This window comes from Ursus americanus, chromosome 13 (assembly GCF_024610735.1).
Source record: "Ursus americanus isolate L20-20 chromosome 13, mUrsAme1.1.p, whole genome shotgun sequence".
In the NCBI taxonomy this organism is placed as follows: Eukaryota; Metazoa; Chordata; class Mammalia; order Carnivora; family Ursidae; genus Ursus; species Ursus americanus.
In genome coordinates, this window is record NC_142139.1 from 20633527 (window position 1) to 20652650 (window position 19124).

General features: G+C 37.1%; 2 protein-coding genes across 4 annotated transcripts in view; one reads left to right on the forward strand and one right to left on the reverse strand.

The window, feature by feature from the left end:
* Positions 1–14463, reverse strand: part of MFSD8 (major facilitator superfamily domain containing 8) — a 35566-nt gene extending 21103 nt beyond the window's left edge. The window contains exons 1-4 of one of the 3 annotated variants that reach the window (XM_045799004.2): positions 14273–14463; positions 8055–8146; positions 6562–6605; positions 279–519 (exon numbers count right to left, since the gene is read on the reverse strand). In XM_045799004.2, coding sequence (XP_045654960.2) covers positions 279–519; positions 6562–6605; positions 8055–8146; positions 14273–14337 — 442 coding nt within the window. In that variant the 5' untranslated portion in view covers positions 14338–14463. The remainder of the gene's footprint in view (positions 1–278; positions 520–6561; positions 6606–8054; positions 8147–14272) is intronic. The other 2 variants (XM_087866435.1, XM_045799005.2) reach the window with 2 other exon arrangements.
* A 110-nt stretch (positions 14464–14573) lies between these two features.
* Positions 14574–19124, forward strand: part of ABHD18 (abhydrolase domain containing 18) — a 49555-nt gene continuing 45004 nt past the window's right edge. The window contains exon 1 of the mRNA XM_045799007.2: positions 14574–14813. The gene's annotated coding sequence lies outside the window, so the exon portion shown is untranslated. The remainder of the gene's footprint in view (positions 14814–19124) is intronic.

Sequence of the window (19124 nt, forward strand, 5' to 3'; positions counted from 1 at the left end):
ATAAGTGGTAGTTACCTAAGAAAGCTTTATGGAAGATACGGAACTTGAACTGAATCTTGAAGGATGAAGAATGATGGGAACAGAATAAAGAAACTATAGGTAATGGGAACATCATGAGGAAAGGCAAAATGATAGGAAAGATATTTGTCTATCTGCAATGAGAGATCTATATGTAAGATACGATATTATAAGGGGGGTGACATCAGGTGAGAGAGGGCCATTAATGTCAGGGTGAATGTAAATTTGACACAGCCAAACATACATTACATACATATTACCTGCTCCAAATCCCACCAATCCACGAGCAACCAACATGTAGTATTTATTATGAGAAGCTGGAACGTGGACATATGCATAGAGGCAGTTAGCCGCGACCGAAATGAAGATGGAGACAATAAGCGGTTCTTTTCTTGGTCTATAATTAGACCACAAACCAAATATAGGTGAAGCTACCATTTGGCCAAGACTAAATGAAGCAATAACCCAGCCCAAAAAACTTGCATCAGCTGTCTGATCAATCTGCAGAAAGAAGTACAATGCTTTAAGAATTGTTATCCAAGAAAAATTAAATTTAAAACTTATATACATTTTTCAGACCATGTAACATTTCCTATATAAAGAAATAAAAACAATAATTCTAACATATAAATTTTGTAACACTATTACTTATAGTAAGAGATTCAAACTTCTGACATTACAATTAAATGTGCTACCAATTCACTACACACTAGGAAAAATGCTTGGGAAGCTTCATCTTTTAGAACGATTATGGGAATTTCTGGTCCATAAAAATCTTGTTAAAAAATAATCACATTATATATATAAAACAATAATAGCATAAAAATAATATGCCATTCTTTAAATAGTATAATATAAATACAATTGGGGGCACCTGGATAGAGCCCTGCGTAGGCCTCCCTGCTCAGCAGGGAGTCTGCTTCTCCCTCTCCCTCTGCCCCTCCATCCTGCTCATGCTCTGTCCCTCTCTCTGTCTCTCTCTCTTCTCTCTCTCTCAAATAAATAAATATCTTTTTAAAAACTAGTGTAAAGACAATTGTTTAGACTTATGCTACTCCATAAGCTAAACAGCCATTAGCACCATAAATGTATATTTTAAAAAACTGGGCACAATAGTCAAATGCTTAAAGAAAAGAATAAAAACACAAAAGTTGAAAGACAATTCTCTCATTAAACCTATTACTAATTCTTCCATTCAACACAGACAACTTAGGGTTCTACCACTGAAAGATGGTTTATATATCATGATGAATGTTGAGGAGAGAACCAAATGATTAAATTCAGGAAATGAAATACTTTATTATTTTTTAATAATAATTTATTATGTTATGTTAGTCACCATACAGTATATCCTTAGTTTTTGATGTAGTGTTCCATGATTCATTATTTGCGTATAACACCCAGTGCACCATGCAACATGTGCCCTCCTTAATACCCATCGCAGGCCTATCTCAATCCCCCACCCCCCTCCCCTCTGAAGCCCTCAGTTTGTTTCCCAGAGTCCATTGTTTCTCATGCTTCATTCCCCCTTCTGTTTACCCCCCCTTCATTCTTCCCTTCCTTCTCCTACCGATCTTCCTGCTAGGAAATGAAATACTTTAAAAAAACAGAAAATTTTAGCTCACAAAAGGGACTATGGAATAAATTAACAAATTTTTAAAAAATATATGATAGACCAAACAGTAATTTGGAAAAATCAGAACCATTAAATTTTAGGAAATAAGATTAAACATCCCCAGGTTAAGTGATAAAACAACTTAAGGAAAACCATGGCCTTTTCATTTCTAAAGATATTTTTAAATAGTTTAAAACGGAAGTATTTGGGTACACTTTCTTGTGGGGGATGAGAAATAAGAGTGAATATGTATAATGATACACAATATCAAAGTTCTAGCCTTAAAAATAGCTCTTATTTTAGGCACTCTGGTTTTTATTTTCTACCTACCTTTAGTGCCTTTGATCAATTAAAATATAAAATAACTTCATGTCATAAAAATTTTTTAATTAATTTTCAAAAAAGCAATAAAAACTCAATTTAATGATAAATGTGGTTTGAAAGTAAAAGGATGAGTGTCTTCTCAGGATATCAATTGATTATAGTCAAGTATCCACCTCACGGACAGAAGCCAACTCTCAGGGATGGCTCTAACAATATTAATAATATTTGCTAGAGACCAATGGAAACTTTTATTTTAATTGGTTACTATTCTTTACAGTGAGTGGAAAACTGGAATCTGCTAGAATTCTTTACAACAGGAAATAAAATGGTTTGGGAGATACAGGTTCTACACTATAACAGAAGGTGTCACTTCAGTAATTGAACTGTTATCTGTGCTCATGTGTGTGTCCCTCTCTTACAGTAATAACGGCATCTTATTTCTGGTCCTCTGGCCACCTCTGGTGATCTCTATCACACTGTTTTCAGAATAAAATACAAACTGCTTATTATGAAAAACTAGCTCACAAGTTGGCCATTGTCTCTCCTCTCTAAACTCATCTCTCTGCATGTACCCTTCCCCTAATTCTAACTTCCAGCCACATAGAACTGTTTGAAGTTTCCAAAATGAGTCAAGTTCTTTGCCTCCAGGCCTTTGCACTGGTTTCTCTACTGCCCCCTTCTACCAGCAATGCCTTCCCAACCTCTAACTCCCTGGTCCCCACCTTTTCTTCAGGAAACTAACTTCTGCAGACCTTCAAAACTCAGCTCCAGTGTAACTGATTTTGGAAAGTCTTCCAGAATTTCCTTAGTTTGGATCAGAAACATCCCCCTAACAGCCCATGTCTGCCTCTCTCTTTCTCTCTGAATCTCTCTCTCTCTCACACACACCCATACTTTTTTTCTTAAGGTTTTTTTAAAAAAGATTTTTAAAATTTATTTATAATTTAGAGAGAGCGAGAGAGCAGGGGGAGGGGCAGGGAGAGAGGGAGACAAGGCTACACACAGGAGAGAGAGAATCTCAAGCAGACTCCACACTGAGCACAGAGTCCCACACGGGGCTCGATCCCACAACCCTGAGATCATGACCTGAGCTGAGATCAAGAGCCAGTTGCTTAACCAACTGAGCCAGCCAGGCAACCCACACCCATACTTTCAGATTTTTATGAATGTATAGTATACGGTAATCATCTGTAATTAACTTGGTTTTGTACACTTCAGTGAAAGTTGGATCTATATCTTCTCTAACCAAAACCCTCCCCAAACTCCAAAGTACATGGTATTGAATTTCAAAACATTATTCTCTAAACATGTTAATAATATTGACAAAGTCAAAGTTTTAGAAATCTTCATGCTTTGCTACAAGAATTAAGACATGAATATGGGTGTTCCAAGCCTCTTTATGCATAGATTATTGCTTATTAATTCAATTAATAGTCACTTAGTCCCTCTCTGTTACAAAAATTGTGCTAGTCAATAGGGATAGAAAGATGAGCTAAAACAGAATTTCCAAACCAGGTTTCATCATCAAGGAGTTTCCAAACCAGGCTTTACTTATCTGGTATTTATTTGAGTAGCTGGGGGAGGGGGGGTGGAATCTCATGTTTCAATTTCTTATCAGTCAAATGAGGATAACTTCACAGAGTTGTTATAAGAATTATTTGAGTCAACCATGTGTAGTGCTTAGGGCAATATCAGCATATATATGCACTCAATGAATGTTACCTATATTATATAAAAACTACTATTTCTTAGTACTTTGTTTAACTAATATATCAATTTATTATTATATTTTATTATAATTCATGCATGAGTATTCCTGGACCTGTAAGATAACCTACCCTTCCAATTCAAAATCGAGGTTTAAGAATATAAATCTTCCTGGAAATTTATCCCACTTCTGGGCTACAAAGCCTAAGGAATCACTTGGCTGATGGCTGTCTATCTATCAGTCAGAGCCAGAAAGAAGTATAATTCAGAGGTTCACACCAGTGCCAAATTCCTTTCAGACAAATAATTTACTGTTTTTTGTTTTCTGGGGTTTTAAGATAGTAGGTATCACAGCACTGTGGTTAAGAGTCAGATTTTTTGGGCGCCTGGGTGGCTCAGTTGTTAAATGTCTGCCTTTGGCTCAGGGCTTGATCCCGGCGTTTTCTGGGATCGAGCCCCGCATCAGGCTCCTCCGCTGGGAGCCTGCTTCTTCCTCTCCCATTCCCCCTGCTTGTGTTCCCTCTCTCACTGGCTGTCTCTCTCTGTCAAATAAATAAAATCTTAAAAAAAAAAAGTCAGATTTTGGTTTCAGATAGGTTTGGCTCTGCCATTTTCTAGCTGTGTGACCTTGGGCAAGCTACCAAACTTTCTGAGAGTGAGTTTCTTCACCTGCCAAACAGAAGTGATAATAATCATTTCAAAGGGTTGTTGTGAATATCAAAAGGTGAAAGGTTTACTGCTGTACCTAGTACACAGTGAGTTCTCATCATTGTTAAGAAATAACCTGAGAAAATTAGTTGATAAGTTTTTTAGTGAAATTGTTATATTTGTATTGCCAAAGAACTAGTTACAAGTTCATGTACTCACTAAATTTACCTTTGAAGAGCTTTCAAATATTTGAAGAAAGGAGTGCACCTTTTCAAAATTCAACATATTGTGCTGAGTAGACCTAATTATCATAAATACCTTTCTTTTGATAATTCTGAGGTTAAACAGACTGAATACAAGGACCACAGAAATAAAAAGACTTTTGATACATGGAAATATATTTTTGGCAAAGAAGATATTGCTCTAGAATTATTAAATATTCTGCTTTAATTCCAGTAACTATGCTAGTAAGGAAAGATTTTTTAGCATCATGGGTAATAATTTCATGTAATATAATTTTTTTATTAATTTTCAGTAAATTTCAAAATAGCAATGAAAATGTGGCACCAAATCAGTAAAATATGAAATTTGTATTTCTGTCCTTATATTCCTTTTACAATATCAGATATTTTAAAAGTCAGCATTTTCAAAAAGTTAAAAATTCATAAAAACTAAAAAATCTAAAATGAAATATAAAATGTCAATAAGCTTCTTGTGTCATAGGCATTATTTTTAATCTCTAAGTATTCATTAAATATGTCTAGTATTTTTGTTGAAGCCATCTGACCATCCTAACAGTCTAGTAGGGAAGTTAATTCTCTGTAAACACACTGTTATGACACTCAGTGATAAGTGTTAATGATAAAGAGGTATGGAAACACATAGGAAAACCTTCTAACTCAAACTGGGCTGGGGGACAATCAGAGAAAGCTTTCCGGAGGAGGTGACATTGAAACAAAGCCTTGAAGAATGAATAGAAGATAATAAGGAAGTAAGGTGGAAGGGAAGGACAGAGGAGAGATAAAGGCAGGGAAAGCATGCCAGAAAAAAAAGAAAAAAATGTATAAAGATCCTAGGAAGCTAGGTTCACTCAAGTAGATATGTCTAACAAATTGTTGGCAATAGATCTAACATGGACCAAAGCTTAGGATTTAGGCTACAACATACATACACACATACACACACACACACACACACACACACACACACACACACACACACACACGGCCCAACCTCTGGGAAAAACCAATATATAAGGAGCAAGGTGATAAAGAAAACTCACAAAAGAATTTAAGAACAAATATTTAAAGAGCAAAGCCAGGAGAAAGAAATGTACAGAAGCTAAGAGAGAGTTTTTAGAAGCAGGGAGAGGACAATGATGTCAAATGCTATTCAAATGTCACCTAAAGGACTTAAAAGTATCTACTTGGTCAGCAATTCATTGAAGACCTTAACGGAGCAGTTTCAGGGTAGCAGAGGAGTTAATCTGATCGTAGCAGTTTAAGGAGTGAATAGGAGGTTGGAGAGTACAGAGGAACTCCATCAAGGACCTTAACTGAAATATTATTATAGATGAATTATGTCTGCAACTTGTATACTGATTTTCAGTAAGTTCATTCCTAGAGATTTAAGATAGAATTGACATATATTTACATTGTTATATGTCAAATATATATACATATTTTAAAAAGATAGAATTGGCAGGACTTGATGATTAACTGTTATCAGGGTACCCACTGAACTTGCATCTTCTTGACCCCCTCCTTCCCATCTAGTAACCAAAGCATCAAAATACATATATTATCTACTCTTTTTACAATGTCACCTGACAAGCCAAATTAATTCTATAGGAAAGCACAAAATTATTCCATAGAAATGTCACTTGTACATTTTGGGAATTCAGACTATGTGTAGTTTAATTTCTTTTTTATCAAGGAGTGGGTATTGATGGGACATGAAAGTGACTAATAAGTAGGTGACCATACATCTACATTTGCCTGGGACTGTCCACGTATAATCCTATTTTCCTGATATAGTACTTCCTTCACTTTAAGAGTGTTCTGGTTTGCACAATAAAGCATTTGATCATCTTACCTGTAAAGCCTCTTTTGAGGAATTATTATCTCAAGTTACTCTGATAAGGATTAAATAAATAAAATACCAAAGAGACTCTTAAGAAAACTCTTAACTATGTAAGAGTTACTATTACTACAGCTACTTCAGGGAATAATAGACTGAAGTGTACAAACCTTTTGGAGATATGGCCATATTGACATTATCACAATAGAAAATCCTGTAAAGAGGCAAAATTTGTTATTTATACTTAAAATGATTCCATCATTATTTATAGATACAATTTTTGAACTATAACATGGACCTTATGTATTTCAAGATTTTATTTATTTATTTGACAGAGAGAGTGCACAGGGGGAGCGGGAGCAGCAGGCTCCCCACTGAGCAGGGAGCCTGATGCAGGGTTCAATCCCAGGACCCTGGGATCATGACCTGAGCCGAAGGCAGATGCTCAAACAACTGAGCCACCAAGGCATCCAATAGTTCATTCTTTTTAGAAAGCCTATTTTAAAAAATAATTTAGTTATTAGTTTCATTTTAGTGTATTTTGAATTGACATATTGATTTTGGTGAAAAGAGGAGTAGAAGAGTAAACTAATATTTGAAATCAAGGTTACAATTTCACAATCAAGAAACTTATAAACAGGTAAAATGTTTAATGTACTAATTAAAATCTAAAGTTAAAATATTTTTATTATTAAAATTAAAATTATTATTTATAATTTTAGATAATTAAGTACTAAAAATTAGAAGTATTTTATTTTAATTCCAGTATAGTTAACATACAGTGTTATATTAGTTCCAGATATACAATATAGTGATTCAACACTTCCATTTACTACCCAGTGCTCATCATGACAAGTGCACTCCTTAATCCCCATCCCCTATTTCACCCATCCCCCTACTTCCTCCTCCCCTCTGATTGGCCATCAGTTTGTTCTCTATAGTTAGTTAAGAGTCTGTTTCTTGGTTTGTCTTTCTCTCTTTTTTTCCCGTTGCTTTTTGTTTTGTTTCTTAAATTCCACATATGAATGAAATCATATGTTATTTCTCTACCTGACTTATTTCACTTAGCATTATATTCTCTAGCTCTACCCATGTAGCATGTAGTAGCAAATGGCAAGATTTCATTCTGTTGATCTGTCTTCCATTGCTTTAATTTGCAGGGGCCAGCTACAGAACCTAAGAAAGTAGAGGAAAAGATTTTCCTCCCCACCACATATACAATGGACTATTATTCAGCCTTAAAAAGAAAGGAAATTTTGACTCACATTATAACACGGATGAACCTGAAGAACATTATGCTAAATAAAATAAACTAGTCACAAAAAGAAAAATACTGTATGATTCCACTTATATGAAGTATCTAGAGTAGTCAAATTCATAGAAACAGAAAGAATGGTGGTTGCCAGGACCTGGGAGGAGGGGGAAATGAGGAGTTGTTTAATGGGTATAGAGTTTTAGTTTTGCAAGATGAAAAAGCTCTGGAGATTGGTTACATAATCATGTAGACAATCATAACACTTCTGATCTTAGAAATGGTTAAGATGGGAAATTTGATATTATGTGATTTTTACCAAAATAAAAAAATAATTTTAAAAATTAACTGAAATTAAAATAAGATACTTTATCCGAATTTTAAAAATTATATATAGTTTCTAATACTTACCTATACTGCTGAGAAACATGGTAAGATACAGAATCCTAATAGATATCCATCGGCTTTTATAATGCTCTTCAGTTTCTATAATATCCCATTCTCTAGGATTAAAGAAGAAAAAGGTAGTATAATGTTATCTCATTATGTACAATTTCTGTGGCACGATTTTATTTTCTCTCTTCTGAAGTAATGAAAAAGATATGACAGAGGTATAATTTACTAATATTGGTTTTTGCTGTACTAGATTATCTATGAATAAGCATTATTTCTTTGAATTTCCATAGATTATATTAATGCATCATTACACATAGAAACTTGGGAGACATAAGGTAGCTTAAAAAGGCATAACATTCTGTCAACTAATTATTTTGGTATCATTGACCTGCTACAAATCGAGTATTGGAATTTGTTAAACTGACTAAATAAAGTATATCAAAATAAATCGAACTAGCTACAACAACTAGAACTTCTATGGATGGGATATACAACTGTTACATATTTAAAAAAATAATTACTGTCATCATTATGACATGTTCTCTTTGATAACAGTAAATTGACTTTGCTGCAGGAAGCTATTCTGGCTGGGTACTTTCAGCAAAATTAATGTAGAAGTGACACCAGAAAAGTATGATGTGACATTCCTAGGCCTGGGACCTCTGGAACACTTGTCTTTGCTCCAACATGGGTTACCAGACAACTTCTATTAGTGGACTAAGAGAGTCCAAGGCCCCTCTAGACTGGGTTGATCTTTCATATAAGCCTGTGACCTGGACTAAAGGCAAGTATATTAAGCATATATCCTACTTCAGTCAGGTGATACATGAGGGTGCATATGGATTCATTACATTTTCACACTCACATACAAAAAGAGTTAACAAATTTACCTTAATATGAGCTTTATGTTTTCTAATAATTAAGACAAGCACAACAGACAAAATGCCTTATGTTCCAAAGTTATTTTCTGAAATAGACCTTAGAGCTATCAAATTAGTCTTCAAAAGAGAAACTTTTCAAAAAAGAAACTTTTTTTCTAAAAGTTATGTAATTGGGAGTGGTAGAGCAAAGGAAGAAGAAAGATAACATTAATTAGACCTACTATGTGCCAGGAATATTTTTTGCTGATATAATACATATGAAGTTCTTTTTTTTTTTTAAGATTTTATTTATTTATTTGACAGAGAGAGAGAGATAGCCAGCGAGAGAGGGAACACAAGCAGGGGGAGTGGGAGAGGAAGAAGCAGGCTCCCAGCGGAGCAGAGAGCCCGATGTGGGACTTGATCCCAGGACTCTGGGATCACGCCCTGAGCCGAAGGCAGACACTTAACGACTGAGCCACCCAGGCACCCCTACATATGAAGTTCTTAATACTATATAGGCCATTCCATAAAAATAGACTTTCACCATAATGTAGCATACTTGAAAAATAGCAGAACTCCAGGGGCGCCTGGGTGGCTCAGTTGGTTAAGCGACTAACTCTTGATTTTACCTCAGGTCATGATGTCAGGGTTGTGAGCTTGAGCCCCATATGGGACTCCTCACTGGGCTCTGCAGTGGGCGTGGAGCCTGCTTAAGATTCTCTCTCTCCCTTTCCCTCTGCCCCTCTTGCCCTTTCCCCACTCTAAAAACCAGAACCCCAGATGCCCATACTGATCTTTCTTGACTTACAATGAGGTTACCTCCCAATAAACTCATTGTAATTGGAAATACATTAAGTCAGAAATGCATTTAATATACCTAACTTACCAAATATCATAGCTTAATCCAGCCTACCTTAAACATGCTCAGAACACTGACATTAGCCTACAGTTAGGAAAAAATCATCTAACACAAAGCCTATTTTATAACAAAGTGTTGAATATCTCATGTAATTTATAAAATATGTGACTAAAAGTGAGAAACACAATGGTTGTATGGGTACAGAATGGTTGTAAGTGTATAGGTGGGTTATGCTGTCGGTCAAGTGGCTGACTGGGAACAGCGGCTTGCTGATGCTGTCTAACATTGCAAGAGAGTAGCTACCCTATCGCATACCACTAGGCCAGGAAAAGATCAAAATTCAAAATTTGGAGTATGGTTTCTACTGAAAGCACATCGCTTCTGTACCATTGTATAGTTGTAAAATCGTAAGCTAAGCCATTATAAGTCGGGAACCAGCTATTTGGAAATCAATATACTGGAATCTGGAATACATAATGCAGATAATTACATATCAGCAAAAGGTATCCACTATTCGATCCCAAAGCACTGGATTCTGGTATCACTTTCCAGCATTGGATACTATATTTTTAATGAACCCATTATTATTTCCTGGACATCAGAAATTAAAATGACCATCACTAATAAGAACTATCATTAAAATATGCCTGAAAATTTCAAATAACTATTTTGCTCAGAACTTATCTAAGTTAGGGAACCAAGAGAAATAAATAATTTGATTCTGAAAAAAATATAATAAAATTGTTTGACTTCAACTTGATTTGGAGTTCAGTCAAAAATCTTTCTTCTTTTAATGACAGCTATTAAATATTGAAGGGATGACAGATTTAGAAAATTGCTACTTAATAACTACTCTCCATGTAATAGCAGATGAAAGAAAGGATAATTGATGGATCCTAAAACAACTAGTTGAAAAGTTGTTGAGGACAGGATAGTCACAGGGTCTCAAAGTATCAGCCCACTGTCTACTTACTAATCACAAAATGCAAAATGAGGCTTTATAATTTAGGAACACAGCAGTCACCCTCTTAACCAAGTCGTCAAGCTCGCATCTCCAATAGTGGGATGGCTGGGCATCTGATGCCTCCTAAAGTTAATATATTAGGACATTCTCAACATAACCCATGGAATGTTCTTGCCAGAAATGACTGACCAGGATCTATTAAAAAAGAAACAGACCAAAAATCCCTAATGTGAGATGTTCTACAGAGAACGACCTAAAAGTGTCAAAGGATTCAACGTTGGGAAGAACAGAGAGACAAGATCAGGGGACTGTTATAGGTTGAGAGAGTGTAAAAAAAAAAATACAACAATCAATGCATGACTATTAACTGGATCCTGTTTTTTTTTTTTTTAAAGATTTATTTATTTGAGAGGGAAAGAGACTGAGAGCACATGAGTGGGGGGAGGGACAGAGAGAAAAGGAGAGCATCTCAAGCAGACTCCCCACTGAGCATGGAGCCCGACATGTGGCTGGATTCCACCACCCAAGATCATGACCTGAGCTGATTACCCCGAGATCATGACCTTAGCCAAAACAACTGAGCCACCCAGGCACCCCTTATTATATTTTGTTAATTGTGAAGATTCAACCAACCATGTCACATGGTTAAGATTGAGTACTCTGAAGGTTTCTTTCTTGTATCACAAAGGCACAAGAAGGAATGCTGCACTTCCAAGACAATTTGTCAAACTTGTAACTTAAAAACTGGGAAGAATACATGAAATACTGGAGTGAATTGATCATCAAAATAAGTTAAATAAAATTTAACAGGAATAAGTAAAAAGTGCCAAATTTAGGTTCAATAGATCATTACTTAATACAAGGAGCCTTCCGTAAACAGCAGTACTTTATTTTCAAAAAATGACTCTGATTTACTGAGGGAAAAATAAAATTACATATTTACCAGAGAGAGCATTTGTGAACTACTGAAGAGCAAAAACGAACCCACATCCAAAGAAGATAAGAGAAAAAAGTGTATGCTCATTGACAGAATAGTGTGATGGTGTTATAGTATAAAATTTAGAAGACAAAAATAAATTGAGTATGTTCTGTAAGGATATGCTCTATAAGACCAGAAGTCCTAGTAATATCGGTATTACAGAAATCAGGCCAGAGTTGCAAAGAAAAATTTTAAGCACCTGTTAACATTTTAGGATATTCTAAAAGAGGGATCAGCAAACTATAGTCTTTACTTCAAATCCAACCTAACACTTGTTTCTAGATCACCAGTTTCTACTGGAGAATAGTTTTTACAGATGATTATTTGCGAGCAAACTGTTAGAAAACATCAACTTTTAACTCTAGTTAAGAATGCCACTCCTAAAAAATTTAATTCCTCTCATGGATTTGTATTGCAAAAAATTTTACTCATTTATTATATTTTATATTTCATTATTAAAATTTTTTGTGACAATTTCTTTCTTGTTATCTAAGTATATAATATCTTTGATTTTGCCTCTTGTCTTACAAAGCCTAAAAAATTTACCATCTGGCCTTTACAGAAAAAGTTTGCCAATATCTTCAATATCTTGCTCTCTTAAACACTATAGATGGGGTCAGTGGAGACTACTGAGGACTCACCAGACCAGTAAATTAAAACTAATCTTCTTAGTGAGGAAAAGTTGGTGGTGAACTAGGCTGAAGTTGCTACAATTTACTCAAAGCGAACAGGGCTTGCCAATTAGTTATATATCTGTTCACTTTACTAGGGAATCTATGTTTTAAAAGACAGTATACTTATTGAATTATTCTTAAAATACACCCTTATTTTTAAAGTGCTAAATCTAGAACCTCAATCAAGTATTGTTTATGGACAGAACATCTGAATTTACATGCACCCTAATGAGGCTCAATTGCTCAGACATAACTGAAGCACAAGAGTACATAAGAGTAAGAATAAGAATTCCTTTTTTAAAGTAGATTTATTTGGACATGGTGACAGAATATATAAGACCACATCTAAATATTAACTCAAGGATCCTGAATCTATCTGAAAAATAGCCAAGAACGAGGTAGAAGCAAAAAGAACTTTGAGAAATCCAAATGTCACAAAGTCTATGCACTGAAGCACATGCACTAGATGGTTAGTCCTTAGTCATAGCTTCCCTGTACTAACTGCACATAATTCTATTAAGCTTAGAAATGGTTTTCAAAGCAGCAGCATGCTAGAAATCTCAAAATAAGGTTGGGAAAAGAGGTTGCTGGCAGCAACAAAAACAGGGGTTGTCAATACGTAACAAAAACATGATGAGGAATAATCTGCCAGCAACAGAATAGGTAGGAAAACTAAAAAGCAGACACAAAACTTTAAACGTGTAGCAAGTGTAGAATAAATTAGTAAGAAAGTGAAAGAAAGTAATGTAAAGGGTGCCTGGGTGGCTCAGTCGGTTAAGCGGCTGGTTTGGGCTCAGGTCATGATCTCTGGGCTCCTGGGATCCAGCCCCAAGTCAGGCTCCCTGCTCAGTGGGGAGTGTGCTTCTACCTCTGCCCCTCACTCTGCCTGTGCTCTCTCTAGCTCTCTCTCTCTCTCTCTCTCTCTAATAAATAAATAAATAAATAAATAAATAAAATCTTTTTTTAAAAACTAGTGTAAAATAGAAGCAAATAGTTCAAATGTCTCAATAGGCCCTGAGTGCATCCCTCTATTATGACATATTTTGGCATTGATAATAATTGTATTGATCATTAAGGTAAAATGTAAAGTTGCAATACATATATTCCGTTTAGTAAATCGGGGACCAGAGAAATACACTGCCCAAAGAGTTTCAAACATTAATTTATTAAAATAAAAGTTTGGTGCTTAAGAAAGACAAATGTGCAAAAATTAACATGGTCGATGACAGCTTAATTTCGTATTTATTAATTCACTTGATAAATTATGTTTCAAACAAGATAATTCTGTTTTCCTAAAGACAAAAATAGATACTTAGTTGCGTAGTAAGAGACAAACTGAACAATTCTGAATTACTGTCCATAAAGTAGGATAAAAATAACCAGAAGTATAAGGGTCGAACTACAGTTCATCATTAAACGTTAAGAAATTAGTCTTTATGTATTTGGCATAGAAAAAAGGTGTGCCCATTTTGTACAGGTTTACTTGCTAACGAAGTATCAAAAAGTTATCACGCAATTAAGCCAATACTAAGAGAGGTATCTTCAAGTATCGATTAAAACCATCATTTCGGAACTTTTGCGAAACGTGTAAAGTGATGAGCTCCGCAGAGGAATGCAGAATGCTGTGGCTTAATGACTGCAACACTGTTGGAGCGAAGGTCCAAGAGGCAGTGTGAATTTCTCTAACACCTTCACCAGAACTCGCTGGCTCATCGCGTCGCGCGGCCAAATTTCTTCCCTCGGCAGCAGGAGCACATCACCCGGTCTCGCGCGACCGGCCACAGCCTCCCGCCGCCCTGAAACCCACGTTCGGCCCCATGAAGCTGACGCCGGGAAAGGTGTCAGTCCCAATAGCGCAGGAAGGTGAGGGGGCCTTCCCCCAACATCCGCTCACCTGCTTCCGGGTGTGAGGTCGCCTAAGAGCGGCTCCTGCTCAGCATCGACCCCCAGGCTCGCCATAATTACACCGCCCACAAGGCAGTGTGAGGCCAACTCTCGCGACACCTCCTGCTCCCTCCCATCCCACTCGGCCAAAGCTGTCAAAACAAGCCAGCAAGTGCGCGTGCGTGCCCGGCAACTACAAGTGGGCGGAGCGTCCGGAGGTCAGACTGGGAGTCACGGGGGAGTCCGTCCGCGCCGGGCGGGAAGAGGTCAGGGGCTGGGCCCTGTGTCCTAGCTCTCCTTCTCAGGTCCGCGTTTCTCTGCCACCCAGGACTGCTTGGGAGGGAGGGTTCAGGGCGTGTCTAAACGGCTACTCCGCCCCGGGCTCGTCCCTCTCCCTAGGCTTGGCTGCCTGGCTCTCTTGCTGTTGCTGTCTTGGAGAGGTTGCTGTTGCTGCGTTTGTGGCTCCGACGGAAGGCAAGTCCTGGGAGCCAGGGGAAGGACAGTGCCAGGAGGCTCGGCCGGCTGGACAACAGGCACCCTAAGAACGGCCAGTAAGTAGCCGGTCCAGGCCGCGCTCCCCGAGCCTCTCGACACATTGCGTACGTGCCAAGAAGCAGGGACTGGGGGCGCAGGGCTTGGCAGGAGACGCAGGGGTCCCGGGCGCTGAACGAGGCGGGGCTTTAGGGCGCGCTTTGGCCGAACCGGGTGAGTTAGGCTGGCGGGCGGTCTTTTATTCCTGTGGAAGGTTGAATTATCTTGGCGCTTTTGTGTTCTCGCTCGGCTAACTATAAAGACTAAGTACCTTCCTTATAGTGCCTTGTTAGGACCTGGACGGGGGTTCTGAAGGTGGGGTGCAGCTCTTTCTAATCTGCTGATCCTCAGATCGGTATCTCATTGCCTCCTCCGCGGACTGGGGGATTCAGTCTTGCAAGATACTACTAGCATATCCTGCTGCTGTAACCTAGGGGCTAGAAAAGGCCCAGCACCAGTTTAGCAGTGACCAGCTCCTTTCATCATAAAGAAGATGACATTTTTAGAAAACACGGATGTTTTGTTTTGTTTCAGTAGATCTTGATGCTGCCTCTTTCTTGGTGCTTACATATTAACATTTTACTTCTACAAGTAGGCTTGTAAGGTAATCGGTAGCAGTAGTCATTATGTATGTCCTGTTTTATTAGTGCTAGTACATTCTCATGTGATTTCATTTGATTACAACTGTCCTATGATATAGGTAAAGCAGATACATTTTTATTTTATAGAGAACTAAGATTCAGAGAAGTTGCCAACTTACCCAGAGACACTTGGAATGAAAGTGGCAAAGTTGGGGCCCAATTCAATTCTTTCAACCAATATTTTTAAGTAGTTATCTGTGCCAGGCCCTATATTAGTTATCGTGTGTGTAGTATATGCCATCACTTCTAACCTTTGTCTTGTTTGTGACCTTCTTGTGTTTATCCTATCAGGCATATTCTACTCGTGAGCAGCTAAATTTGAAATGTGTTTTCTATTAGTTCAGAACTATTTTCTGAATCCAGACCTGATATTTTGTGCTTGGATTCAGTCTTGCAAATTCGCTTTTAACAGCTCAAAAAACTTATCAGATTCCTATGACTGGTTCCAAGAAGGTATATAGGTTAAAAAAAATTAAATTTTTTTGCCATAACATTGTTTTAATGTATCATTGACTTCTTTTTTAATTCCTGAAGTCTAGCACAGTGTGTGTGTGTGTGTGTGTGTGTGTGTGTGTATTTCACAAAAAGACTTTTAACCAGTATTGCACCAAGCAGAATGATTGCTAGATGAATATATGTTGAGTGAGTGCTTATTGACTTGCCTCATTTAACCCCTACAACAATCTTCTGAGTTGGGATTGTCTCAAGCATACAAGGAAAGTGAAAGCATAGAAAATAGTTATTTTTACTAGGGTCACACGGCAAATAAGTAACAGAGCAAGAATCCAAGAAACAGGGGCGCCTGGGTGGCTCAGTTGGTTAAGCGACTGCCTTTGGCTCAGGTCATGATCCTGGAGTCTCAGGATCAAGTCCCACATCTGCCTCCCAGCTCAGTGGGGAGTCTGCTTCTCCCTCTGACCTCCCCCTTCTCATGTTCTCTCTCTCTCTCAAATAAAAAAATAAAATTAAAAACAAAAAAAAAAAAGAATCCAGGAAACACAGGACTCCTGACTGTAAAGCCTGTGCTTTTTTACCAGCAGGCTTCCTATGAAAAGAATTTTAAGAACCTTTTCCTGTATCTCTTAAAATATATCAAAACAGGTGATTAATTTTTATATAAATTGAATAATTTGCTACTGTGTATATAGTAGGCCAGATATTATTCCCCTTTTATAGATTAAGGTGGCACTCAAGGTCACATAGCTAGTGAAGGAACCCAGGTCTTCTGACACTGCTATTTTCCATTGCTACCTCCAAGTGATGACTTTAGACCACAAAAGTACATGGAATGAGTGTGTGTAAAACTGGTGAAATCTAAATAAGCTCTATGTATTGTACCATAGAAAAAAAAAAAAAAAAAGCAAAGAAAAATAATTTCTTAGGAGCAGTGCACCCAAAGTAAACATTTAAGAAATCTTTTAAAAATCTTAATTACTTTCTTTAAAGCCCATGGAAAAGAAGAGCTAAGTTTGAAAAGAGATTAGATTTGCTGAATGTTTCACATAAGGATATGAGACAACCCACCTGTTGAATTTCCTTAGATGACTGCTTAGAATAGCCATCCACCCCTCAAAACAAATGAACAAATAAACTTCCTATTTATGTATCAACTTTGTAAGGATAAAAATCCAGAAAAAATTAGGATTGCATTGTTTAAATGCTTAAGTATTAGAGTGATAGGAGATAAAAGTACTATATGGCATACAGACACTGAGTGCCACTTCAGCAATAGAGCTCATTTCTAGGAAAGACTTTTCATTCCTTGGCACTTCTACTTTTGTAGAAGTTTGTTTTTGTAGAAGTACTTTGGTTTTTCCTTTGGCATTGGCTATCTAAAAATGTAGATGACAGTTGTATTAGTTTGGCTTGATACATACTTCAAAAATGCGTCCTGTCTCTGCAGAAGCTCACTGGTGTCAATCCAGCCTGATGTAGGGCCTATAAGTATCTGATGTGGCTCTAGATGGTGCCTCTTTTTGTCGAACTGGCGTTATCTTTACCCTGGGTTTGGATTATCTGTTCATGGTGGCACTGGGTAGCAGTTAGCCCCACCTAGACTTATGTGTTTAGAATGTCCCAGAAAACCTGGATATTAATATTGTTCTTGGGACTGAAGTGGGATTTAAGAAGTTTTTTGTAATCCTAAACTCCATAGCCAAACTTACAGCAGGTTATGTGTGTGTTTGATTTGCTTTCTATAACTTATTGGACAGTGGTTTACTGCAGGTAATATAGCAAGGAATATGCTGGCTCTAGATTTGGAGTGCTGATTGTTATGGCCTATATTATATGGAATTAAAGTAATTTGGAAAGCTTTTCTGGTATAGGGTTGAAAATTAGAAATGACTAAACAACTTAGAAATATAATAAACATAGTACTTTACAAACTATTTGAAGAGTTCATTGTTCTCAGGTCCTTTCCTGCTTCTCTTGAACTTTTTACTTTTGTATATTTGCCTTTGTTTACCATCTTAGAAGAATTTTGGGTAGAAAAATGGGATGTCTCATGAACAGTTTTCTTCTTACTGTAAAATACGAGTGTAGGAATTTTGGGGTTTTTTTAATGCTAATATGGAATCTGCTGTTGATGCTCTGTATGTTACAATGGCCTTTTCCAGCCATTATGGAGAAAATAAACGGCCGATGATGATGATGTGTTATACAGCAAAGTTGATGGGATGACACTGCCATGGTTACATTAAGTTATATTAGACTCTTCCTTGCTAGCACACTCAGTCTCACTCTCCTGTTGACCTTGAAGAGGTAAGCTGCCCTTTTATGAACTTCCTATGAAGAGAGCCACGTAGTAGGAAATCATGGATAGCCCCTAACAGCTGAGGTTGGCCTCTGGCTGACAAATAGCAAAATATTGAAACTCTCAGCCCTATAGCTGTGAAAAAATGAATTCTGCTAACAAGCTGAGTGGGCTTGTAAGCAAGTTTTTCTCCAGTCAAGCTTCCAGATAAGAACACAGCCCAGCTGACACTTTGATTGAAGCTAGATGAGACCCTAAAGCAGAAAACCCAGGTAGGCTGGGTTCTTGGAAACTAATCCTCAAGAAAGGCGAAGTGAGAAGATGGGGGAAGCCAATTTAAAGAGATCTGTTCTTCAAATTCTTCTATTTAAAGGCATTAGTAAGGTTTTCAAATATTTAAATTATGCTGTAGCATTTTTTTGAAGAGGATAATACATGCTTTGAGTTCTGTTCTTAGATCAGGAGGATAATGAACTACTTATGCTTACTGAGAAAGTTATGAAGAGAGAAAGTATCAACTTCTGAAAAACTTTGTAGAGAGACTATCAACTCCAGTTTCTAAATTTTTCCTTTTTTGTGTGTGTGGTAAAATATACAGCATATAAAATTTACCATCTTAACCATTTTTAAGTGTACAGTTTAGTGGTATTAAGTTCAGTGATACTGTTGTGCAAACATTACCACCATTCATCTATAGAACTCTTCATCTTGCAAAACCAAAAATCTCTGCACGTTAGACAATACCCACCCCCCTTTTCCTGTCCCCTCAGCCCCTGGTAACCACCATTCTGCTTCTGTTTATAAATGTGGCTGCTCTAGGTACCTCATATAAGTAGAATCATACAGGATTTGTCTTTTTGTGACTGGCTTGTTTCACTTAGCATAATGTCCTCAAGGTTCTTCCACATTGTAGAATATGTTAGAATTTCATTCCT